General features: G+C 39.0%; 2 protein-coding genes across 2 annotated transcripts in view; one reads left to right on the top strand and one right to left on the bottom strand.

Annotated features, from left to right (window-relative positions):
* The first annotated feature begins 39 nt into the window (after positions 1–39).
* Positions 40–24,558, top strand: LOC138948946 (adenylate kinase 8-like). Its single transcript, XM_070320613.1, has 10 exons — positions 40–216; positions 2,793–2,877; positions 18,289–18,452; positions 19,005–19,155; positions 20,108–20,179; positions 20,543–20,743; positions 21,302–21,433; positions 21,898–21,987; positions 22,678–22,819; positions 23,635–24,558. The coding sequence occupies exons 1-10, from the start codon at positions 133–135 to the stop codon at positions 23,948–23,950; spliced, it is 1,437 nt and encodes a 478-aa protein (XP_070176714.1). The 5' UTR covers positions 40–132; the 3' UTR covers positions 23,951–24,558.
* The window catches only part of LOC138948945 (coiled-coil alpha-helical rod protein 1-like), a 53,492-nt gene continuing 50,916 nt past the window's right edge, over positions 24,450–27,025 (bottom strand). The window contains exon 20 of the mRNA XM_070320612.1: positions 24,450–25,254. Within this exon, the coding sequence (XP_070176713.1) occupies positions 25,151–25,254 (104 nt within the window). The 3' untranslated portion in view covers positions 24,450–25,150. The remainder of the gene's footprint in view (positions 25,255–27,025) is intronic.

Raw genomic sequence — 27,025 nt, forward strand, 5'->3', positions numbered from 1 at the left:
CTGATAAGCTGCCGGACCAATCGGATTGAGCTTTACAGAACATCTTATGGCCTCGTAGCAACCTAAGAAAACAACACAGGAAGCTTGTAAGTGCATCGATCTGTGAAGGGTGAAAAAAAAGCTGCTACAGCCATGGATCAGACAAAACGCCCTTTACACATTCCACCGGAATTTGCCATGTATGCTGAAAAGCATGGCCTCTTCGACATGTATAAGGTGAGGGATATTTGGAAACAAAAAGATAATGAACGGGATTGATTTTCGTTCTTTGCGGTTTGATGTGTTTTGTTGATATGACTGCGCTCCGGTTTCTGAATTAAGGCCAGCTTCCAAGGTGAAAATAACATTTTTTTAACATTTTTGGTTATTTGGGTTGTTTGCTGTGTTAAGTACATAAACCACTCAACTATCACGCTATGCAATAATTTTGCGGCAAAAAACAACCTAAATATTTTTATTTTAATTAAATGTGCATCAGGGGTGTGTCAAAAAATGCCTTGTGGCAGCTCATTAAATATTCATAAACTTTGAAAGTACATTTCTTCGGTTTGGAATGTAGCAGACGATTCATTCAAAGACCACTGTGCTCAGCGAAACCAAATCTACAAGCTTGATTTGACAGCCGAACTCGTTAGAAAGACGTATTTTCATTGGTCGATGTTAAGCATGCCAAAGAACAGAGGGGTCTGGTTTCAGCCAATCAGAGAGCAGCTTTCAAACCGTGCTTGGCAAAGCCTTTCTGCTGTGCCATGTTTTGTTTTTTCACTTCCGTTCACAGCAACTGTAAACAAAACACGTGTTTCGAAGGGGAAACAATTTGTAAACACCAGAATGACGAAGAAAAGGAAGACCTACAAGAAGAAGAGTCGGACTGGGAACCCGACTGGCAGAAGAGGGACTTATCAGCAGCAAACTGAGCCCACATCGGCAGCGAGAAGCAGTGACAGCGAAGCTGAAGGTGGCGATGTGCACGCTACCCCCTCCACCTCGTCTGAGCCTACGGCTGAGGAAAGCAAGCCGAAGTTGACTGCGTCCGAGTCAAAATTGAAAGAAGAAGAAGAAGAAATGGAGTTTGACAGTGACAGTGATCTGACTGGATTTCGTTTGATTGATTGTAAACTGTTGGTACAGTTTGTTTATTCTTTTCTCTGCCCAGACTGTAAATGAGAACAAGCAATGGCAAAACAGTGAAAGGGGGGGGGGGGGGGGGGGGGGGGGTTTGACTAAAAAGGCAATTTTGAACATGCAGGGTCACTATGGAACTGCTATAAGGAACAATGTTGGAAACATTAACCAGATGAGGCAGGATATCTGGGCTATGTGGCGTCACAGGCGACTGAAGAAACAGGCAAAGGAGACCCAGACAAGAATGCTCTTCCTGATTATGTGACTGATGCCATCCAGCCAGTGTTTGAAACTCTGTCACAGGATTCTCTGCTTAGAAAGTGTCTACAACTCTGTCACAGGATTCTCTGCTTAGAAAGTGTCTACATGGTGGCTCACAAAATACAAATGAGTCATTTCACAATGTGATATGGCAGCGGTGCCGCCCCAAGACCATCTTTGTCGGCAAGAAGAGGATTCGACTGGCTGTAAATGATGCCCCCATTGTTTTCAATGATGGAGAATGTGGACGCTTTGCTGTGTTTGAAAAACTTGGACTGGATGTAGGCAAATGGGCAAGACTGTGTTTCCAGCTAATTGACAGAAATTGTGTCAGAGGAGCACAGATTCAAGCATCTGACGCCGCAAAGTTTGCCAGGAAGATCCGCGCATATATGAGACAGTAGGACAAAATGAGAATCGGGGGGGAATTTTACCTTGCTGGGGCCCATGAGTAGATAAGGTGAGCATTTCTTTTGCCCCAAAGTGTATATTGGAAAAAAAAAATAGGCATTCTCATCTGACTCATGCACAACAGTCATATTAAAGTTATCTTAAACTTTAAACTCGTTTTTCTCTAAAACGCGTTTTACACACATACCGTCACTATTTCCCACACATCTCAAAAACTATTTAATGAAATCAAATAAAATTTTGTGTGCTGCATGATTGATAACAAAGGCACATTTTGCTATTTTATTGGAACATTAGAGCACATGTAAACATCCCTATGAGAGTCACATAAAAGTCATAATTTCAGAATATCAAAAAAAATTAAATTCTGCAAAATACACTCTTGTAAAAATAGCACACTGTTTAGTGCTCAATTTGTGGTAAGTGTGCAAAATTTCATGTCTGTATCTGTCTTGCATTAAGAGTTATTTGGGAAATGATTATCATACATTTTCGTCATGGTGTTTTTTTATATTTAATATATTTTTTTTTTTAGACATCAAAACTTTCTATTACACTTAACTGAATTATGTCTGAGCGCTCAGACACACTTGAAGAATATATGAACCAAAAATGGTAAAGATCAGCAGTGTTTCTGAAATGCTATGGCAGAAAGATTTGAACACGTTTTTTGTCGTTTTTCACCTTGGAAGCTGGCCTTAAAAGGCAATAATATATGATAAAAAAAATTGTTCTAACCTATATGTAATACTAAAGATACGTGTTGATATGTCAAGGTTGATGTGTGTGTGTGTGTGTGTGTGTGTGTGTGTGTGTGTGTGTGTGTGTGTGTGTGTGTATCAGTCTGTCGTTTTCGTTTAGACAAAGTGCCTGTCTGTGTGTATCCCAGCACGTGAATCCATCAAAGTACAAACACATTTACATGAAGAACAAACACATTTATGATTGAAAATCGTTGATGCAAATACTAAGACAAAACATTCCCTTTGTTGCAGCAACTGATAGAACAGTTGATTATCAACCGCCCTGAGGATCCCATCGCTTTTCTCGTTGACTTGCTCAACAGGGACACGCTGGATGGTGAGTACTCTGAATGTGTGTGTGTTTGGGTGTGTGTCTTGTCTTTCCGTCTATCTAGGAGGGGGACAGAGATTGAGACAGAGAGAAAGGGGGAATGTACGTTCTGGCTCACCGATTCCGACAGACCCTAAATATTAACGCAAAATAGGCTTCTGGACTAAACTTTTACTAAAATGAAACATGCGACAAAATCAGAAAAATACTGCATAAATCCATACAAAAAAAATACAGTAAAGTAAGGTTGTTTTGAACCAATGCCGGGTCTGTCGGAATCAGTAACCCAGAACGTACATTCCCCCTTTCTCTCTGTGCAACGCTAAATTTAGTTTCCATTGAAATATTAACTAGTTGCAGCCAGCGTGCGTATTGATCCAATCTGCCCGTCGGTCGGCTAGCCATAACTACCGTATTGATCTGGTAAAAACAAACAGCAAGCTTGTCTTCTATACTGATTCCTCCAATGGCAAGACAAGATTAAATCATGTGATAGCAACAGTTACGTCACGTCCGCCCACCACTTGGTATTGATTGTAACATAGCCTGGTGATTTTGCCATTTCATTCCGGACTCGCCTGCCGTGCAGTTGTGCTTTCTGTGAGAGTCAAGATAGCATTTCTGAAGAATTAGAGAGAGAACTTCTTCCTCAAGATATGGATCAACAAAGCAGATGGAGTGTAGAACAACTTGGCATCATTGAGGAGCATATATTTCATCATAATAATTATGTTGATGTATTGAATAGAATGAAAAGAGAAGGGCCATCAGAAAGTAGGAAACTACCTAGATTTCTCTCCCAACCAAAAAGAAAACTGACATCTCTGTATGGGGAGCAGGTAAAAAAACGAAAGGTTATGTCACCAGAAGAACTCCATCAATACTTGCAGTCAAAAGAGGTTGATGTGAGTAAGACAGTTAGGAAAGAAGTTTTCTTTTTTTCCTCAGAGAAAATAGGGTCATCAGATGCTGCTATTGAAAAGCTGAAGGAAGGATACAGGCAGATTCAAAGACAGGAGGCCACCAGTATGTGTTTTAACCTTCAGTATGGTTCTCTTCTGGATGCATCTTTCAAATTCTTTCAGGAAGAAAAGGAACGAGGAATTCACAAAAACAAGTGGGAAGAGTGGTTGCAGGCAAACATTGGCATCTCACCAGCTTATTCACGCAAACTGAGAGAGATTGCTCGTTTGCTGAAACCATACTTTAGCAGGTTTTCTACAGTTGGTCTGTCTTTCATTGAAATCTACTCTCTGAAAAAAGATTTGAAGACAATGTTTGAAAGTAATGAGGAGATTAGAAAATATTGGACTTCTCCCATGCAAGAACCACTACAACTCCAAACACGATCCTCTCAGGTAGAAAACACTCAGTTGTGAGAAGTCAGTCACGGTTGAGCAGAGCGCTCCAGGCTGGAGCGCCAGGTCTTTGTATTGCCTGCTATTGATGTTTCTTCCAACCCGTCACTACACTCAGTTGTGAGAAGTCAGTCACGGTTGAGCAGAGCGCTCCAGGCTGGAGCGCCAGGTCTTTGTATTGCCTGCTATTGATGTTTCTTCCAACCCATCAAACAACTTCTAAAGGCTGCCTTTTCAGGCGGCCGCCAAGTGCACTTTATGCAAATGACTTGTTTATTGATTCAAGCTTTGACAAGTGTACTTGGTGGCTGCTTTGAAACTCAACAAAGCCCACTCCCCCTTTCAGACAAACACTTCCCAAACGCAAGCAACTTCCTCTCCCCCGCTGCAGTCAAAACAAAGCTGTCATAGCGGGTTTTCCCGATTGACAAAAATTCTTATTACACACTCATACTATTTGCGTTTATTCTCCAGTGGCCAATTGCATAAGAATATTCTGGTGATGAATAAACGCGCTTTGTGTCATTAGCATCTAAAGATTTCTTGTTTACAATAGTTGTGTTGATCTGATGAAGCGCGGAACTGATCTTAGGGTTGTCATGGTGAAACACTCGCTTCTGAAACAGTGCTTCCTTGTAGTTATCATGCGATATGCTCGACTTTACAACCTGTTTGCTTACACCCTTTGCTTTTTTAACCACCCCTTTCTCACTTGCAACACTGTACATCTTTGCACGCAATCCAACATACTCCTTAATTATCTTCCCATTCATTTCATCTTTCATCTTTCCAATAACCTTCTTGTTAACATTTGAGTGCAATGGTGATTCTTTAGGGTAGTCGCAAGTGTCATAAAAAGAATCTTTTCCTTTTACTGCAGGACTTTCAGCTTCTAGATCTTTGTAAATGTCATCCGCTGGAATGTCAAGTAAGAATGAATCTGTGTCTGTGTAAAGTACTCTCGATTTGGGATATCTTGGTTTCAAATAATCATACAAAAACTCAAGCATCAACAGTTTTGACAACTCTAGCACAGTAAAGCCTATGAATACTGGTTTGTCAAGCTTGACTACAAGTTTTTTCATTAAGATACCATACAGCTGTTCATGAAAGTATTTAAAGTCTTGATACTGTGGTTTGGATGTCAGCTTGATGGCCTCATTTTCTCTTGTAACAAGTCTAACATCCTTTCTCTTGTGTGGGTTTTCCATTGTCTTACCAAAGCAACTGTTGTTCATCAGTTTAAAAAAGTCTTTCTCTGATGCATCAGCGGCTTTGGTTCTCAGTTCTGTGTTTTTCATGATGTAAGGTTTCATAAACTGTTCTTGATCAAATAAAATTATACGATGAACAGCCTTCAAAATTAATCCATGTCTAATGTAAAACTGTAACAGTCTGTAGTGACACACATACTTCTTTTTGTGAAACAGATTGGGCACCAGCTTTGGAGGTTCTCTTGGGTTTACTTTTAACCTCTCAGCCGCTAAAGGATAATCATTATGTAGATCATGAAGTGATAGTGGATAGTCTAAGTCAACTTCTAGTATCCATCCCTTTCGACTGTCTGGGCCTGCTTTTAATATTGTCAGCACAACACATTGTGAAAATGGTCCTGAATAGATCTTAAAGTTCCGAAGTGGAAGCGTCTGACACATTGCCCAACCATACAAATTGTTTGCATCTAGATACATGATGTAATTAGAAGGTTTCATAGGATCAAAGTCGTCCAAGTATTTGTTGTTGGCTTTGCAGTAATTGTGTGAAGCCATACTGATTCCTCCACGTAGTCCATTTTCAATCATCTGAAGTGTAGGTAGATCTGATAGCAAGTCAATCTTTACTCCTGTAAATCTAAGAAATGCATCCCAGCTCATGCCTGGTGCAGATATGTAATGTGAAGGATCTAGATTGTAGTGCTTCATACATGTTCTTCTGTAATTCTCAAATATATCTGCAAGTAAACAAACATCAGCCAACAAATATTGATCATGATAATCACCCATTGTATTACATCCTAATTTATTCCATGCAGTCTTAGCGTGTTCATAGTCTTCGTCACTTATACCTTTACCCTTCAACCGTGAGAAGTAAGCATCCTTTGGTGGTAACTCATCTTCATCAAACCTCTCCCACGAATCCATGTATTCATATGGATAGACTCCCTTTCTAACTAAGTCACTGTCAAAGTACTTACATGTGATTGGGAAAGCAGTTAGTGATGAAGATAAAGACTCAAGTGTTCCCATCAGATGTTGAGCAGAATCGTAGAAGTATAAACTATTCAGAGTAAAGGCCATGTACTTTTCTGAAGACTGCGCAATGCATCTTGCTTTGTATTCATCAGTTACTGCCTGCATGATCAGATGTGAATCATAACCGCGCAAGTTATGGAAGAAGATTGGAAGCTTCCAAGTCTTAGGATCAAACTTTAATTGTAGATTACATTTGCTGTGTGCTGCTCCTCGGAACTGCCCACTTACATGATCATGATCTCTTACTATTGGATTGTCTGTGTTTGGTGTTAGACTTTGTTCGCATATCCAACACTGTGTGGTAGAGTTAAACTGTTCTTGGTCTTCAGGTTTCATAACAATGTCTGAAAGATTCAGTTGTTTGGAGCAGTCATTTCGCACTTGGTTCATTTGCTGTAAGAAGTTCTTTGCTGCATTAGGTCCTCTGTACAATTGCGGTTTAGAATGTTTACCATCTGAACTAACAACAATAAATGCATATGAACAGACTTGATGATTACTTAGAGTTACTGTTTTAGGTAGGTCTTTTGGTAAAGGTCCTTCATATGGCACAATGATAGATTCAAAGTCAGCATAAACAACATAAGGACTTTTCTGTAGTTTGCATACATTCTTAAAATACACTTTGCTGTCTGGCGGTGGTGTTGTTAACTTCACGACCGCATCATCAACGCTCTTACAATGTTGCTTGTGTATAAGTGCTGCATGAATTGATGGAATACGCAAGAGACATCGCCTACAAAAGTCTTGTTTACTATTGTGATTGCTTGTGCTCGCCATCAGTCTACTCATTGTACGAATCAAAGTGTAATGATATTTTACACCATCAGTCATTAGTAACATGTCAACATGGTTAGTATCACAATCACCAATCGTTGGTGAGTTCTTTGATATTCTGACTGGTTTCAGTTCATCTTCCTCATCCCACGTGTAAACATTTACGGTGATGGGTTTGTTTTGCTGTTCAAATTTGTCAATGCTTGTAATGCTGACAGGAAATTCAATACCAGTAAAGTTTAGTTTATTTCTGTATGCATGATAGTTAGACACTCTTTCTGCATTTTTCTTTACACTGTACAGTCTTGCCAGAACACACCACATAAAACATTTGTCATCATCATTCTTTATGTTCAGCACAGCACGTTTTTTGACAAGAGCAGGAGGTAAAGGTATGTAACTTCTACCTCTGATGGGGGCAAATTTACTTAGCTTCAATTCTATTTTTAAAATTTCACCTTCTGACCATCCGGATCCTTTCATCTTTGCATCCTCTGCAGCTTGCTCAAACCGTTTCATCATTTCATCTGCCCAGTTTCCATTCAATTCTGCCATAGAATTAAGTGCTAGTTGTCTGGTTGAAACATGAACTTCTAGCACCTCATCACTGACTGTTTTGTATTTTATTAAACTGACTATCTGCACTTTTACTGGAGGTTCAATCAACAAATTGTTTGGAATTTGTTCAATGGCGTCTTGCACACTGGACTGCACATTTTGAGGATCCGTTACTTGTAATTCAACGGTGTCAAATACTGTCGATAAAGATTCTAATACAGAGTCTTCCATCGCTGTGAGTTTGATTTTATAACTCAAAATAAAAATATAAATTAAAAAAATGAAGTTGCAATTCTTTCTCAGAGCTTCCATTTTTGTTAACACTATAAAATCTGAAATAAAAAATCATTTAACATTTGTACCACGTGGAACTAATTGTAATTCCTCTTTTACAAAGGCTCTTTGCGGTGCTGGTTCTCTCAAGTAATATATAGGTGGATTTGTCTCTACTACTCTCTTGATTTCATGAATGTCAATACTCCAGATTGGATCCGTTGCACGCTTCCTGCTGTCACCCTCAGCTTCACCGGGTGCATATAAATATCTGACTTTCTGATTGAAAGGTAGTAATGCCACTGGTGTTGTTGACTTTGGAGCAACAGGTATTGTTTTCTGTTTGATTGCATCAACTGGTCTTAACCCTGTAGCTTTAAATACCTCCAGATTCATTGCTCTAAGTACTGATGGTAATCTTTTGACCCATTCAGTGTTACGCAATTTACTTTCTGTGTCCAAAAATTCCTGATGGTACTGATATGAAAACAGTTTTTCTGCCAACTGTTTGTTAAAGCTCTCAACAATAGCCTGTGACCTGTGGTTTCCTGGAATACCTCTCTTCACTGTAACATGATGTTTTAACAGAAGCTGGTTGACAGCTCCTTTAAACTCCTTACCATCATCGCACTGAATCATTCTGGGATACTTTAGTGGTCCACGTCTGTAAATTTCTTGCAGGGCAACAGCTGTAGCTATAGCACTTTTCTCTGTCAACGGTTCAGCATCTTTGTATCTTGTTGCAACATCAACTACAGTCAGTGCATACTTATATTTCTTCCTTCTGACTGTGTCGTGCGGTAAATACAGCAGGTCTATTTGATGAGTGTCATTCGGTTTAATGTTAACAAAGTGTGGTCGTGTAATTTTTCTTGGTGCAGGTAAATAGATCTGCCAAACTGCCTGCTTTGACAACCATTTCTTTGCTATATCTTGAGAAACACCTGCTGCGTCACTGAGCTTGTCAATAGCAGTTCTTCCTTTCCAGTATCCTTTTGGGGAATAATATATTTTAGATAACAAAGCATCACTCATGGTTTTTTAAATGACAGAATATTAAGATTTGACAGCACGCGCAATAAAGTAAACAACAGCCATACCAATAACAATGAAAACAATCTCGCCCATTTTCTGCTCTTCTGAAGGCTGATAAAAGTCACCCAGTTTTGGAGGAGCACTTGTCTTCATTTTCTTTCCAGTTACGAGATAGTATTCTTGAATGGCTGCATCAACATTGTCAAAGGTTTTGTTTGCATGTCCTTGCTGCCTGAGTTTATCATTCATAAAGTCTAACTGCGCAATTCGTTTCTTCTCGTATTCATCCTGTGCTTTCGCCAGTTGTTCCATGGCTTTGTTGTGCCTTTCCCTCTCTTCACCATTTTGCAGTTTAGAAAACAAATAGTTGCTGCCAGAAAATGCAAGCGCATTTACAATCGCACCTCCCACCACCATAACCAAGCTAGCCATTTTATTGTCTTACATGTTTATATTTTCTGGAATAATTCCTTGCTTCACCAGGAAGTCTTTTGTTGCAAAGGAAGCTGTCACAACACCAATTAGTTTAGCACCGTCTTCGAAGTCTAACTTTCCCAAGTCGGCTGGTTTCATTCTGAGGAGACTTTTACCCAGCATTGTGTAACCTACACTCAAGCCTCCAATCACTGCAGCGTGATAAACTAGATTAACTATTGTCTTTTCAGAACTCATTTTTATGTTATCAAAATTAAAATATTAAAATTATTCCATATGAAATGAATCCACTGCAGGTACTACTGTGGGCTTTTTTATTGTTTGTACTGCTTTGTTTGTTGGTTTTGGTGTTTCTGATTTTGGTGGTTCTGATTTTGGTGTTTCTGACACTTTATATTTGCCTTGCCAAAGTTTGTAAAGCAAGTATCCACCTCCTCCAACAACAGCTGCTACAGCTACTTTTCTGTATGATAGAAATGAAGATTTTAATTCTTGATCAGTTTGTGTGACCTTAGTCACTTCAGGAATGTTTGGTGTCTGCTCAACCTCAGACATAATGTTCTGCTTTGCCTTTTGATTTAACTTTTTTTGTCTGTTCCATTCGGCTAGTTTTTTTCCTGCTTCTACTCTACCAGGTTTCTTTGTCACTGTGTTCACTTCTGGTATTTTCGTCTGCTCCACTGTCTGCTTCAACTGATCTGTCATCTTTTTTATTCTGAAAATTAATGTGTTTGAAAGTAATTAATCCAGCAACAAATGGTACTAATAAAGCACCAAATCGATAATACAGGCCACAGGCAAGAGATTCGAGGGACTTGGAAACAACAGGGTCATGAGTTAGATCATGTGTTAAGTCTTCCTCCGAGTCGAGAGGTGTAAAATGTCCAAAAATCTTTGTGTACAAACCTATAACAGTCTGTCCAATACTTCTAACCATCTTAGAACCAAGCACTGATTCATACCGTCCATGATACTTTTCTATATCTTCTGAGGAAAGATGTTGTACTTCTTCCACAGTTAACTGCCGCCCAAGGTAGTGTTTTGTTTTTCCACAAACAGCAAGTGAATACAATCTTTCTTTTTTATCAGGTATAGTCCTACTGTCACAGATTTCAATATCTGTAGCAGTCTGCATCAGCAATTCATCACAGTTCATTTTATTTTGATGCAGAATAAAATTAAAATCTAGTAATTAAACTTGAGTAAGAACTTAGGTAGGAACTTAACAAGAACTTAGGTAGGAACTTGAGTAAGAACTTAGGTAGGAACTTGACAAGAACTTAGTAAGAACTTGACAAGAACTTGACAAGAACTTGAGTAAGAACTTGAGTAAGAACTTGACAAGAACTTGAGTAAGAACTTGACAAGAACTTAGCAAGGATTTCTACAAACATACATACTGAACTGGTTGATCAGTTTTTAAAACCAGTTTCGAGTGCTTAGAAGATTTCAGATTATTCTTTATTCTTTCTCTCTCCTGTTTGTTTTCAATGACATCATTTTCTCGAAGACACTCTTCAAAACTGTCACGGTCCTTTGAATAGAACAATGTTATTGTTTTGAGTTGCTCTCTAAAGTCTTTCAGAACTGCATTGTATTTTTGTGTTAATATCCAAACTGATATTAATGCATGTCGTCCACTGAATGCAAGCTTTGCTAGTGCACTTTTCTTTCTAACAATGTCACGTTCTGCTGCACAGTCATCAATAATAAACAGTGTTGGTGTGTTCTGAAAAAGATCGAAATAATGCTCCAAGCAAACATTTAGACGATCAGAAGGATTTACAATAAATATATTTTGATCAGACCATATGAATTTTCTCTCCTTGTATGTTCTGTTATGCTTTATGGTTGGACAGAATATGACTATGTGTTCAAAGTGATTTATGTAAACAGTTTGTAATAAATCCAAAACATATCTTGTTTTGCCGCAACCTGTTGCCCCACAAATCAAAGAACAGTGTGGATCTTTTGGAAGAAAATCTAGATACTTCATTTTAACACGTTCAATAAACAATATCCTGTAATCTGCTTTCAGAGATGTTTAACTGCGCATCTGACACAACAAACACGTAGATCTTAACTGATTTACTACTACTCCCTACTTCCTTTTCAATTTGTATTGTGATTCCTTCTGATCCGTTTTCAATTCGCCTTCCACTTCCATGCAGTTTGTTGTCGTCAGTTGTTCTGAGATCCAGCCATAACGCATATTTATTTGTCAAGAAATCTTCTACGCCAACACCGTGTAAATGTAGATCTTTAGCCACAAGATCAGATGTTGGGTCTTTCAATCTTCCTCCAGTAAAGTACTTTCTTGCTTCATCATAGTGTTGGTATGGCAGCATGCCAGATGCAAATATTTGGTTTGGCTGCCCTTCAATTGTGCAATATACTCTATTGATTAGTGGATTGTAAAACTTTTCTATTTGCCTTTCATATGAATCTTTTGGTTCCTCAAACAACATAAGTATTCCCTTCATTGACCTAGCTGGTGTATTCAAGTTAATGTTCCAGATTGGATCAGCCTGGCTTTTTGAAAGTGTACTGTGATTCAACACTCTTTCATAATAGATAGGCAGCTTAGAACTGTACTGATTTTCTATAAGTCTAGCCAGTTCAGGATGGTTTACAACATCAAACTCTAAAGAAATTCCAGACACCTTATACTTTGCTTCCGGGTCTTGTGAAAGCATAACACGATCATAACTATTGAAAGTCAGGTCGTATGACAGCCTGTCACGCAATGCTCCTTGATAGAAGGGAGGATGTGAATTTATGAGTTCAAAGTCAAGTGGAATACAAAATTTGTTTCCAAAAGCAACATTGACAGCGTTATCTTTTTTGTTATTGTCAGCTTTATCTCCTGCTCCTATTCTAACTTTTATCCCATTGTCTGACTGAATCCCTTGAAACACTCTGTTTTTCTTTTCATTGTCAGTCAACCAATTATCTGCATAAACTAAAAATACATCTGCATTATTCAATGACATCACTTCCCGCCCTTCCAGTTTGACAGTAATCTTCCTCACAATTGCTCTTCCTACATTATAAGCCAAAGTCCTATTTGCATCTGAGCCAGATTCTAATTCTAATTTGAATGATAGTCTTACAGTGCCTGGTACAATAACATCGTTCTTACCCAGATTAGGAAACCTAACAGTAAGTATTTCATTCTGATCAATAGTAGAAGGATTATTTGTAACTATAACTGTTTGCCTTATTCCTTTTACCCCGAGAGGTTCTTTCAGCCTTCTGTAAGGATCAAGAACAGAACCGAACGATTGTGCCATCTTTTTTTATTTTCAAAATAAAAAATAAGTTACAAATGGCAGAAGGTGGATTTGAAGATTTATTTGAGCCAGCGGACGACATGAGCGAAGCAATCCCTTTGGTTCCCTACCATCATTCACTGCATTATGAGGTGGCACGACATGAACTTCTGGAAGGTAAAGTTAGAGATTTCTACAAAAGTTTAGGAGAAGAACCTGATGTTTTAGATCCAAACCAGTTCAAAATGGAAGCAAATCATTTATATACAACTAGCGATAAAGGAGAAAAAGTCCAACTTACATATAAATCTAATCCTGCTAAGTTTCTATCAAAAGTTTCACTAAAACAAAAACTTACTGCTAATCGACTTAGGCAATTAGATATTGTGCCTAGCACACGGTCATCATCTTCCCATGTTGTTTCCTTACTTCAACAAGCAGAACTAGGACTACCAACTGCTACTCAAATAGAATCTGTTCCATTGCAAGATCTTAATAAACTTGCAGATGAGGCTGATCAACTTATACAAGAAATAGAGACTTCTTTTTCTGAGGAAACTTCACTGAAGACTCCACATGAACTATTACCTATGAGAGAAATAGAAGCCCTTAATCAATCACTACAAACCATCAGAGGTGAAATAGCAAATAATCTGTCAAAACTAGGTCAGCTGGATGAAGATATAAACAAAGAGAAACAAAAACTTGCTGATGCTGATGATTTGAACCTAGAACAAGAAGTAAAAAACAGAATTTCTAAGCGTTTAAAAGATTTGCAGGAGGAGAAAGCCATAAGGTTAGAAGTTCTAAGTAACAATAGAGAACAACTGAGAACACAGGTCAGCAGAATAAAAAATACAATTCAAAGAATCCTTTACGAAGACACAACTCTTGCTGAAAGAATTAGAACGCTTTTCAGAGAGCAGGGAATCACAATAGCTAGTATACTAACTGCGTTAGGATTTGCAATAAGCACATTAGTGTTAACACTCACAGGTGGCACTGTCACACCTCCACCTCCACCTTCACCTTCACCTCCATCTGATCCGGGATGGGTAAAGAAACAACTCAAACACATTGCAGAACTATTAAAGAAACTAGCAGCAAAAGCTTTGGATGCACTTCCAGGAATCATTGGTTCAATTGTTAGCTGGCTGTTATCTTTTGCAGGTAAAGTTGTTGGTTTCATGGCTGAACATCTCTGGACTTTAATAGTTTTAATTGCAGGTGTTCTGCTAACGAGAATAAAGCAAAAGTAAGCCTACACCCACTCCACCAATTACTAGAGCAGTCTTCTGCGATTCATGATCATCACTAATACTAACAGCTTGATCATCCCTAGTGACAGAATGATCTTCACCTGCAGCGTGATCTTCACTTGTCACGCTTTGTTTCTGTTCATTGTGATATGGCTGTAACATCGTTCTGATTTCTGAATTCAGTTCTTCACCCTTTCCAAGCGGCTGGGTGTCACTAGCAATAATGATTTCATTGTTATAATTTGTTATTGTTCCAATCTGCAGCTGGAGATCAGAAGGTAACATGTAAAGGCCGTTACCAACAGCAAAGTCAACTTTTGATCTTGCATAACGGAGAGAGTCTTGATACCTTTTGATGCTGGAAGGCAGATCAACTGCAGAGTTTATGACATCTTCTAAATTTGATAACAACTGTTTCTGTGCACCAAACCCTGTGCTTGTTCTCATTATGTTTGATCGTGTCTGTGCCTGCGAGCCTAGCAAGCACCACGCATATGTTCGGATAGATTCATTGATCCTTTCAACACCTGATCCAGTGAAACCTTTGCCGGTGTCTAATATAAAAGTAGTCCATGCATTGTGGTGCTGTTGTTCTATTGATCCTAACTGTACCTGCACATTTGAAGAAAAAGATGTATGACCTGGCCAGTAATCAAAATTATACCTCCTGTGGACACCCCATAAATATAGTGTTCCCATGCCATGGTTTTTGTCTTGCTTTTGCCTAAAGTCGGTCTTAAAATCTATATTGAATTCATTGCAGAGACGCTCATACACTTTCATGTTTATCCTATTGTTGAATGGGTTCCAGCTCTTTTCATGCGGCATTGGTGCCTGAAGTTCAGACAAGATTCTCCTGCACTGATAGTAAACGTGAAATGTGTACACACACTTTGTCAGTAAGTTTGAATTATTCATGTGGTCTGCATAGGACACTCCACATCCTGTGGTTGCACAGAATATTGCAAAGTTTAACTGATTCTGATAGAACTGAATTGGGTGAGAGTTCCACATCTTTGGAACACTATCATTTTTGATTGGGGGATTTAGGTAAGAATGGAATGGGTCAGGCACTTTAACGCGAATGGATTCTGTTTCTGTTACAGCAAAGTCCAACTCATGGAAAGAAATAGTCTTTGGATTGTAATATGGTCCAGTTTTGTATTTAACGTCTTTGTTGAATTTATACTGACTCATTTTTGTTGTTGAATAAAAAATGTTTATCACACTAACAAATGTGAAGACTAGTGTGCCAGTTAAACTTGCAAACCCTATCAACAATCAAAATGGAGGAATGAAAGTTGCACTGCATGAAATTATGTACAAGGTTACTTGGTATAATATCAGTAAAAAAAAGGCTAACAACTGGGTTAGAATTAATGGTAAAACACATTCTGTAGAAGATGGTTACTATGACTTCTGCACTTTAGAGAAAGAATTGTTTGCTCCAGTAGGTATTACAGCGAGTTTAAATCATGCAAGTCTCATTGCTACTCTTACTATGCCCAAAACTAGAGAAGTAAACGTTGAGTTTCCAACCAAACTCCTTGATATGCTTGGAATTACAAATTTATACAAGGGAACACGTCCCATTGACATGGATGTTAACAGTGTACTGTTTGTTCACATGAGAGAGCTTAACACATCCTATAATCTGTTTAATGATCAGCGTTCTGATCTGCTTAGGATTCTTCCACCGAGTGATGCCTCTTTTTGTAAAATGCACGTGCCAACATTTAAGACACTTCAGTTCAAGGACTTGGAGGAAGGGTGTCATGAATTCCTACACATTGATCTGAAAAATCAAAGTGGACAACCAGTTGATTGTTTGTTTAACATTACATTGGAAATAGTTCCATAAAATATTGAGTATTAAAATGTCGAGTGGACCTACAATAGCTTATCCTGTTGCATGTTCAACTATAGAGTTGAAAGATTTAGCAGACGCTATCGACTTTGAGAGCAATGCTGAAGTTGGTGCAGTGTATGCATTCGAGTTTACAGACACCGGTTATTACAAGAGAAAGGAAATCGACGATGAAAAGAAACCAAGATTCCTCAAACTAGGTCAAATCCGTGATGTTAATGTACCTGATCCAATTGTCGATGACATATACTACATGTGGAAACATCAGAATAAAAAATGGGTACTTAGTCCTGTTATAAAAAAGATTGACTGGGAAATGAAGTTTGAATTTGTGAGTCCATACACTCTTGTTGGAAAAGACGACACATTCCGTAAGTCAATCAATGCTAAACCACTAATTGTTAGCCTTGTTCCTGCGATTAACAGCAGGGGAGAAGTTGCAGTTAAACCTTTCCATAAGAACAACTATCTCATTCACAGAAAACAAAGTGTTGAAAAGGACGCTGACACCATTGTCGATTTTATACCCAAGCTTCCAATAGGGCAGAATGCAACTATGATATTTGATATAGTTGTCAGGAAAAGGGAAGAAACCACAAACACTGTTCTAATGAGAGGAATAAATCTCAACTGGAGACCATTAAATGTTGAAGAAGTCAGAGTATTTATTGCTGTTCAAAAGGATTCTAACACAATAAAAAAACAGACGTCAAACCAAAATGTTGTTGTTAACGCAGATATAAATAATTTAACAGAAATAAGAAGTATTAATCTTACTTATCTTGATTTGATTGCTTTCTACTATACAGATAAGGTGTTAAGCAATGAACAGCTTCAAAGCTTAGCAGAAACACTGGCCAGTGAGAATTAAGATAAATATTTTATATTTTGCATTAAAAAGATGACTAGCAGTGTGAAGCTTTATCCTAATATTGATGAAAGTGCAGCAGAAAGTCAACAATTCAGACTGGCACACATTAGTAATATACAAAAACAACTAGAAGATGAATTAGAAAAATATTCTCGCGCTAGACGTAAGTACTCAACAACTTACAACAGCCTTTCTAATGCCAGCACTGGTTCTACTATCCTTGCATCAGCTGCAGGTGTAACGGGAACAATTCTGTTAGCTACCGGAGTAGGGACTCCAGTTTCTCTAATCCTAGGTGGTGTCGCAGCAGCAGTTGGTGGTTTATCATTTATAGCATCAGCTATAATGAAAAAAATTGTGAAAAAGCTTGAAAAACACGAATCCATTTCCACTCTTGCATCATCAAAATTGTCTAGCCTAAAACTGTCTATCAGTAAAGCACTTGAAGATTCAAAAGTTTCTGACGAAGAATTCAAACAGATACAAACAGACTTTGATGACTACAAAAGTAAGAAAGCAAGTATTCAAACAAAAACACGAGCTGAATATAACAAGCCAATCGATATAGAAGATCTGAAAAAGCAGTTTTTAAAAAAGGGGATTCAAATAGGACGGGAAGAAAAAGTAAAAATAGAATCACTTGTAAAGAGTTAACTATTCGTTTAGACAGTCACATTGCATGTATCAGATATAATTCTAACAGTGAAAGAACACATGAAGTAAAGTTTGTAAATGAGAGAGCGTATTGAGCTTAAGAATGTTGTATAAGAGAAAGGGAGAATGTACGTTCTGGGTTACTGATTCCGACAGACCCGGCATTGGTTCAAAACAACCTTACTTTACTGTATTTTTTTTTGTATGGATTTATGCAGTATTTTTTTGATTTTGTCGCATGTTTCATTTTAGTAAAAGTTTAGTCCAGAAGCCTATTTTGCGTTAATATTTAGGGTCTGTCGGAATCGGTGAGCCAGAACGTACATTCTCCCTTTCTCTGACAGAGACAGGCAGTCAGACAGATAGGGTTGGGGTGGAAAGAGTGCAGATGTGTGTGAAATGCTTCTTTAACATTTCCAGTTTTGTGCATGTGGGATCAACTTTGTGCTTAATTAATGCAATTGTGTAAACAAATAAAGAGCAACTGTACAGACTTTTTTGATGTTTGATTTTACTTGAATTAAAAGAGAGAGAGAGAGAGAGAGAGAGAGAGAGAGAGAGAGAGAGAGAGAGAGAGAGAGAGAGAGAGAGAGAGAGAGAGAGAGAGGACAAATAAAACATGAATCAGTTTCCTCAAGTAGTGTTTATATATTCTACTTGTCCTGCTTATTGGGTATAAAGATACAAATGCAAACAGCCTTGTTGTTGTTGCTTTTTTTTTGTTGATTTGTTTTTGCTTTATTAGTTTGGATGAAAGTGCTCGTCAACACAAATTAATACAAACACGTTTTGTCTTTTTTTCTCAGTGCCACAAATCATGATCCTGGGACCACCTGCGGCTGGAAAACGCAGTATTAGCAAGATGGTTGCCACTAAGCTGCGCTGCACGCATCTGACGCCAGAAAATCTGGTGCAGGAAGCAGACCCCAAGCTTAGAGATCAGATAGAAGACCTCATGGCCAAGAAAGCAGTAAGTTGTATTTCTTTATGCATTATCTTTGTTGTTGTCATAATGTTTTGTCAGCATGTTTTGTAGCAATGTTGTGTCATTATTGTTGTGCATTAGTTCTGTATCTGTGATACATTCTGGACTGGATCCAAGCTGATTGGCTCAGTTTCATGTGATTTTGGTAATCCAGTCATTAAGTTTAAGGAATTTCTATGTTTTCCTTTATTTTCCATCCTTTTTTCTGGTTTCGTGATTAACCCATTTTGGACGAGAGCTTCCACAATTGTGTATAAACTCTCACCTAAAGGCTGACTAAAAATGTTGAAAGTAGTAGTACCAGAAACAGCTACAGTGTATCTGTACACTTTTCCATTAATTTGGAACTAATAGCAGGATGGTGGAAGAGATGTTAGTTTCCAGCCGACTTTTCTTCTCAGCCTTTTGTTTTTACTTTTTCAAACTCCTCTTTCTGCTTCATACAGTACATGGACAAAACTAACAAAAAACAAACGTTTCCCCAGGCCCTCAACAATTCCAGTCATCTGTGATACACTTTCTTGTTTCCTTGTGCAGACTGTGCCAACAGAAATGTGGGTGTCTGCACTGAAGGAGAGGATGAAGATGTTCGATTGCGTCAAGAAGGGCTGGGTGCTGGAGGGATTCCCACAGACACGGGAACAGGCTCTGGCGCTGCAGGAACTAGGAATCTATCCCAAACACTGTGGTGAGTTCACTCACATATTGAAATCATTTCAAAAGATAGTTAAATCACCTCACCAGCGTCTTGCTCATTCAACTTGAGATTCTGAGAGACAACAATGCATACAGAATCTGTAAGAAGAGGATTTGCAATGCTACCAAGTGACGGCTGACCACTACATCTAGATTTCCTTTGACTTATTGATGCTGAATTCGAAGGTAAAATCATACATTTTCATGTCGGGACTGGGATGGTAAATACAATACACTTCCTCCATTTGTCTGTCTTCTAATCACTTCGTTCATTATCTGTATTGTTGGTGTTTGTCTGTCTGTCTACTGAAAAGACCACCGGGTCGAAGCACCGTAAATGTAACGTTTTGTTTTGTCATTAAATAAACGTTCCAATAACCTACCACTCTTGATTATTGATTCACTCAGACATTGTCTGAATTTTCAGTAAAAAGAATCTTATGTTTACATTATTATTATTATGATCATTTTTATGCGCCTAATCTAGATATAGCCCTAGGCGCTTACATATTAATTTCTGCCGTTTGAAATGGAATTTTTTACAGACAAACAGACATTTTTTACACACAATATATAAGGCATTCACATCGGCCAGTAAAGCTCAGTAGCCTATTAGGCGAGCATTCACCTTTCACGGCCTTTATTCCAAGTCAAACGGGTATTTGGTGGACATTTTTATCTATGCCTATACAATTTTGCCAGGAAAGACCCTTTTTTCAATCGTGGGATCTTTAACGTGCACACCCCAATGGACATGTTGCACAGATAGCACCATGTGCTTTATGGGTATTTCTGATTTGGAGGAACAAAAGAAAGGATATTGCAATCTCTGAAGAACAAACAGCAAAACCTTCAGGATATTTTGCTGATAAAAGAATTCTACTCCAATAAAGTTTTTTGTTTTATCGAACAGGTTATTGATTCCACTGTTATCTTTTTTTCAGTGGTGTTGGATGCCCCGGACACAGTGCTGATTGAAAGAGCTGCTGGGAAAAGAGTGGATCCTAAGACTGGGGGTAAGACATAATAAACATTGTGTTTAATTTGGAAACTTTCTTTGCTATTCATAGACTGTAATTTTTATTTCTCCCTCGCTTTCTTTTAAACTGTCTTTTCGCTTTATTGTACTTTTATTTTTGACTTGGAATAAGTATTCTTCTAACAGCATCAGAATGGTAATCTGATCCCTGAATGTGTTTGTTATCAGCATGAAAAAGTTGCAGCTTGAAACTCCAAACACAAGGTAAAATAGCTCTTGGAAAAAAAATGTACGCATTAGTGCGGGATAAAATCAACTTGCTTTTTTGGGGGGAGCAGAGCTGATCTCTAATCAATGTGAACACAAAACAATCAAACTAAATGAACGTCCTTTTCTACAGACGTCTACCACACGACCTTTGAATGGCCTAGCAGTGCGGAGATTCAAGGTCGCCTAGAGGAAGGTAAAGGTCAGAACGAGCCAGAGATGGTGGAAAAACTGGTGGAGTACCATCGTCATAGTGATGCCATTGGTCGCTGCTTTGCCTCCTCCATCAAAGTCATCAATGCTGATCAGCCCAAGGCTGATGTCTTCTCACAAGGTACTACTTTATTATGCTACTACATGTGTTATTGTTCAAGTTATTCATCAAAGGATTATCCTTAGAATGATCGTAACGATGTACAAACTTGTTTTCACAATATTTTTACATGCCTTCCTTCTTTAACAATTTTATAAACATAAAATCCTGAGAAAATGTACCTCTTTGGATGTGCCTCAGCAGCAGTTGCTCTTATTTAGGAATTCATTCATATTTGGGTAGCACTTTTTGCAGTATCCTGGTTTTTTACATAAAAATCAGAAAACTGAGTTTATTATTCATAGTTTGTCAATAGACGATTATCTCAAATAACTCTGTCGGGTTTGTATGGGTAATGGAAGAGTGACCTCTTCTTGCAAAACCTCATACAAATATTGGAGGGGCCAATCACTAGCAAGGGGCATGAAGGAAACGTGTGCGTTTCAATGCATTTCCGACAGACTCCTCGCTAGTGATTGGTCCCTCCAATGTTTGTAGGAGGTTTTGAAACCCAACAGAGTTCTTTTCAGAATTCGTCTATTTCAATTTAATATCAAAGTGCAATGTGTGTGTGTGCAGCGCTTGCCTTCTTGCAGAGCCAGCCTCGCTCCAACTCGCCTCAGACCCCACGCATTGTGTTGCTGGGGCCCACTGGCAGCGGCAAGGGGGTGCAGGCCTCTCTGCTCGCTAACAAGTACAACATCGTCAAAGGTCAGTGGCAGTGCCTGTTTAAAGGAGTTAAAAGGGAGAAGGGAATAGGGGGGGGGGGGGGGCACTGGGAGTTAAAAGGGAGAGGGAGTGGCGTGGGGGTGGAAGGAGGGTTAGCAAGGGGGTGCAGGCCTCGCTGCTGGCTAACAAGTACAACATCGTTAAAGGTCAGTCTTTATTTAAAGGAGTTAAGAGGGAGAAGGGAGGAAACAAAACTTCAAAATATAATCAGACATTTTGCAAGCCGTTCTTGTTTTATTGTGACTGGCATCATGCTTTACTCCCTACGCCTTTATTTGCACTCTGACCAATCTCCTTGCAATCCCCCCCTCCCCCCCCCCCCCCCCCAAAAAAAAAAAAGAAAAACACACTCACACACAAAATGTGGATGTTGTCTGAGAGTGCCTTATTTAAAATGTGGATGTTGTCTCAGACTATCAATGGGAAACTTGTCTATGATTTGTCAGTGTCGTGTGGTCAGCTGATCAAGCAGGCCATCACACAAGAAACCAAGGCGGGACTGGCCGCTAAACCCTACGTGGAGAAGGACAGGATGAGTGAGTACACAAATATGTCAACATTTTGGGGAAATGGGAAGGGAAAAGGCACAGGTTTTATCACGCCAATAAATGTATATGCTGTCGTGGTTTTTTTTAATAATTGTTCATTTATTGTCTTCCTTATTATTTTTTGCCATTTTTTCATTCTGTATATATATATGACTTTTTCCTAGCTAAAAGGGCAGATTAAAGCTGCCCATCTCAGCTTTACTTCTGTGACTGTATTCGCTTCACACAGAAAAAAAAGTCAAAAACATAATTCATAAAAATTGAACTGAAAATGCAGTCAACATTCCAATGTCAGCTTTTTCTATGAGATTCCATCAAACTCAAAGAAGAAAATGAAGCAAGCTCTAAGTATAAGACAGCAGCTACTGAGAGCTGTGAACCAGTGAGTCTCTTGACACCTATGGAATCAACAAGTGTCTTTCATCTTCACAGGGATAATGCTAGGATTGATTTTCTTCTGCAAATGGCCTTAACAGTTTCAGCAATTTTTGGACGTTTTCTGCAGTCCCCTATCACCACATATCAAAAAAGTTCATCAATTCTGCCGAAATTACAGCAAAGTTTCCAGCGATTTGAAATAACTGTCTGCGTTTTGCAGACTGCCAAGGCCAAATGACATCCCCGTTTCATAAATGTTTTAGATGTCATGAAGCTTTCACTTTTGTTTGTTAATTTCAGTGCCCGACGGCATTGTGCTCAACATCCTGAAAGAGCGGCTGTGCCAGCTGGACTGTCAGACACGGGGATGGGTGTTGTCAGGATACCCCAGGACACGCGAACAGGCCGAGCAACTGGGCAAGGCTGGACTCGCACCAAACAGGTGGGTGGTGCAAAATTGCATGTACAAGACTCCCTCCCTCCCTGCCCATTACAACCTCCCAACAAAATGAGTGACCTGGTTATATTTTCCGATATTGAAACCATTGTGTTAACTCTCTGTTTTTACGTTCAGAAGTTTTAATTGTGTACCGGCACTACTGTGCAAGGATTGTTTGTTGTTTTGTGAGTATGTTTGAGAAAGAAATTAGAAAATTACCCTTAAAAAAACACACACAAAAACCTCTATTAGCTGTACAAAACTAAGGGATGTAAGCGCTATAAACATGGATGACAAAAGTGAGTGAGAGTTACATGGAACCAGTCTCCTGGCACCTGAGAGAACTACAAGTATTCAAATGAAGTTAAAAAACAAAGCATTACTGTACTCACCAATACAAAGACGACACAAGACGATTACGAATTTTCGCTTCTGGAAGCTTCATCAGAAAAAGAACACAAAAGACAACAAAAAATGTACTTTTCCTGATGAAGCTTCCAGAAGCGAAAATTCGTAATCGTCTTGTGTCGTCTTTGTATTGGTGAGTACAGTAATCCTTTGTTTTTTAACTTTGTTCATCTTACCACAGTCACTTCGTTGTTTACATTTAGTATTCAAATGAACAAGCCACCTTCATCGTCATTACCGAGCTGCCACATTTAGTAATGAAACTCCCCCCAAAAGAGGCCTAAATGGCAGGGTAAAAACAGTCAAACACGTAAAAACCCACTTGAGCAAAAAACGCGAGTGTATGTAGGAGTTTCAGCCCATGAACGCAGAAGAAGGCAATGAAACTCTACATTCGTTTCCTCTTGCAGAGTGTTCTTCCTGGAGGTACCAAACGACTCCGTCATCGAGCGTCTGACGCAGCGCGCCACGGACCCCGTGACCGGCGAACGTTACCACATGCTGTACAACCCGCCCCCCACCCAGGAGGTCAAGGCCAGACTGGATCGTCATCCGCAAGACCAGGAAGAAGCTGTACGCAAGCGACTGGCCCAGTATCACGCTTACGTGGAGGAGATCTCAGATTACTACCTCGACGCTCAGCACGTCATCGCCGACCAAGATCCACACACTGTGTTTGAGTGTCTGGAGAGTATGACAGTGAAGCCACTGCCGAAACGCTACTGAGCTGCTTTTACGAAAGGGGGTTGGGGGTAAATTTTTATCTGGACTTTTTATGTTGTATGTTCATGTAGTATAAAGTTCTGTTTCTTTGATCCGTGGTATACATATTTTCGAAACTGTACATTGCTGTGGTATGACAGTGTACTCGAGATGCAAGAATATGACAGAAAATGTGTTTGAAGATGTAATGTGAAACCACCTGTGAAAGGATGAATCTGTGAAATTAAAGTTGACAGGGATGACAAACTCCTGTCAAAAATAGATGCCATAAGCAGCCAAGTGAATTGAGACACATTGCGTTTCTTGTTGCAAGCCAGCTTGTTTAGTATGATGTTCATGACAAGGTTTGGACAGTTTGAACGGTTGACAGTAGTACTCAATAGTAATACTGTTTTAAGAAAGGATACCTTGCTGTTGACGAACAATTCCAGCATGCTGGTAACTCAAAAAGCTGATAGACAGAGAGAGAGAGAAAGCACAATGATGACAAAGAAACAACTGATGATGTAGGAAAATAATTTATTGCTTTCCTTGCGTAATTAAAGATGAAAAATAACACAAGCATTATTTGTAATTTATCAAAAAAATATTAAACGTATGTTGAATAATTATACACTGTGTTTATGTGTGTGTGTGTGTGTGTGCTGCTACAAGTGCGTAGAATGGTGTGCACATTTGTGTTATCACAGTTCAGACACAGAATTATCACATTCAGCATCAAAAGCAAACAATCTTTCTTTCAAGGACGAAAATCAGATAAATATACATTATGCAGGCTGCCATTTTCACTCAGTTTGTTCCATTAACACACTCCACACAATTCATTCACATTTTCCACATATGCACCACAAGCTTCTAAATTGTTCTCAAATGGAAAGTGCTAAGTGTGGGAGTAAAGTTACATCTGACTGTCTTTTTCTCTCAGCTTCATCTCTTATGCTTTGAACATGCATAGGTATATTTTGGGTCCAAAAGCTCTGCCTGAACTTTTTCTTGGACTCTTGCTTCAGACCTGTGTTTTCTTCCCGCTAACATCTATCAAAATTCCAGCTTCCAGAATAGCCACATGTACCACCTTGTCTTGCCCACAGCTGCGAAGAAATCTTGGAGCAAAAAAGGTTTTCATAATCCTTGGTGAAGACATTAAAATCTTTTGAGTCCTTGAGGCTTAAGGTTATCATCAAGTGAGCGACGAAGAGGGCTTCAATCCTGGTTTTCGTCAGAACTGTCCAAAGAGTCGTCGTCGTCCATGACTGCAGGCACCAGATATCTGAGGTCCTCCAGCACTGCAGACACTGGTTCAGATGCTGTCAAAACAAAGCAACATGTCATGCTGTAAAATGTGAACTCTGTGCAGATGACACATGCTCCTACTCCTAATCCCACCCCCTCCCCCCCCTCTCTCTCTCTCTTTGAAAACTCCACACTACCACCAAACACATGCGCCACTTTGACATCTCAATCAATCAATCAATCGATATGAGGCTTATATCGCTCGTATTCCGTGGGTACAGTTCTAAGCGCAGGGATTTATTTTTTTATATTTTAATTTTTTTAATTTTATGCAATTTATATCGCGCACATATTCAAGGCGCAGGGATTTATTTATGCCGTGTGAGATGGAATTTTTTTTACACAATACATCACGCATTCACATCGGCCAGCAGATCGCAGCCATTTCGGCGCATATCCTACTTTTCACGGCCTATTATTCCAAGTCACACGGGTATTTGAACTCTAAAAGACTACAATTATCAGTAGTGGGCAGTGTTGGTCTCAGCCCTCTTCGGTCATTGGCGCATACTTTTGTCATCTTATGCATTGTTTTGACCGATTGTCCTCAGGGTCTGGGAACAACACTGATTGGGTTTGCATAATATCAATAAGAGAAGAAAGAAGTCGCGTGAAGCGATAGAAACACATTTAGTCAAGCTGTCAGCATAAAAAAAACAGATTAACACCAAAAAGACAGTAATCGCCGAGACTATATTAAGATAGTCTCGACTAACCGCACGTAAAAACCACGACTAGTCACGCTCGTCTCCGCGTAGCGCGCGAACGCAGTACTTATTTTCTTATTTCTTATTTTCTTTCATTCTGAGCACATTTTTGCAGTAAACGTGACATATGTATATGTTTTTCAAATCAGGAGAAATTGAGGAATACGATGCAATTATTTTTAAATCTGCTAGTGAAAATTCGATTTTAATGACAACTTTAATGAGCAAACTAATTAACTAATTTTTACGCTGCGGAGCTGAAATTCAATTCCATAGTCCGGACTTCGTCGAACATTGCTTGACCAAAATTTCAATTAAATTGATTGAAAAATGAGGGCGTGACAGTGCGGCCTCAACTTCCACAGAAAGCTGGATATGACATTATGAAAGATACTTATCGAGAAAATGAAAAAAACATCTGGGGATATTATACCCAGGAACTCTCATGTGAAATTTCATGAAGATCGGTCCAGTCGTTTTCTCTGAATCGATGTATACATACACACACACACACACACACACACACACACATACATACATCACGACCCTTGTCTCTCGATTCCCCGTCTATGTTAAAACATTTAGTCAAAACTTGACTAAATGTAAAAACAACTCGCTTTCATGCATGAATTCAACAGAGTTTGAGAATGAGATCAGAAAAGTAAGAAATATGCGAACAAAAACACAAAACAAGAAGGGCAAAGCCCATACGACTCACATGCTTTACACATTTTTCCTACCAAAATACATGTGACCTTGACCCAAAGTCAAGGTCATCCAAGACAAAGCTGTTAATTCAAGACATAGGAAGTACAATGGTGCTTATTGGCTCTTTCTACCATGAGATATGGTCACTTTTAGTGGTTCACTACCTTATTTTGGTCACATTTCACAAGGGTCAAAGTGACCTTGACCTTGATCATATGTGACCAAATGTGTCTCATGATGAAAGCATAACATGTGCCCCACATAATTTTTAAGTTTGAAACAGTTATCTTCCATAGTTCAGGGTCAAGGTCACTTCAAAATATGTATACAATCCAACTTTGAAGAGCTCCTGTGACCTTGACCTTGAAGC

This window comes from Littorina saxatilis, linkage group LG15 (genome assembly GCF_037325665.1).
Source record: "Littorina saxatilis isolate snail1 linkage group LG15, US_GU_Lsax_2.0, whole genome shotgun sequence".
Lineage (NCBI taxonomy): Eukaryota > Metazoa > Mollusca > Gastropoda > Littorinimorpha > Littorinidae > Littorina > Littorina saxatilis.

Coding starts and splice junctions, on each gene's coding strand:
- LOC138948946 (XM_070320613.1), top strand. CDS start 133: ATGGATCAGACAAAACGCCCTTTACACATTCCACCGGAATTTGCCATG. Junction 217..2,792: donor GCCTCTTCGACATGTATAAG/GTGAGGGATATT, acceptor CCTTTGTTGCAG/CAACTGATAGAACAGTTGAT. Junction 22,820..23,634: donor GCTGGACTCGCACCAAACAG/GTGGGTGGTGCA, acceptor TTCCTCTTGCAG/AGTGTTCTTCCTGGAGGTAC.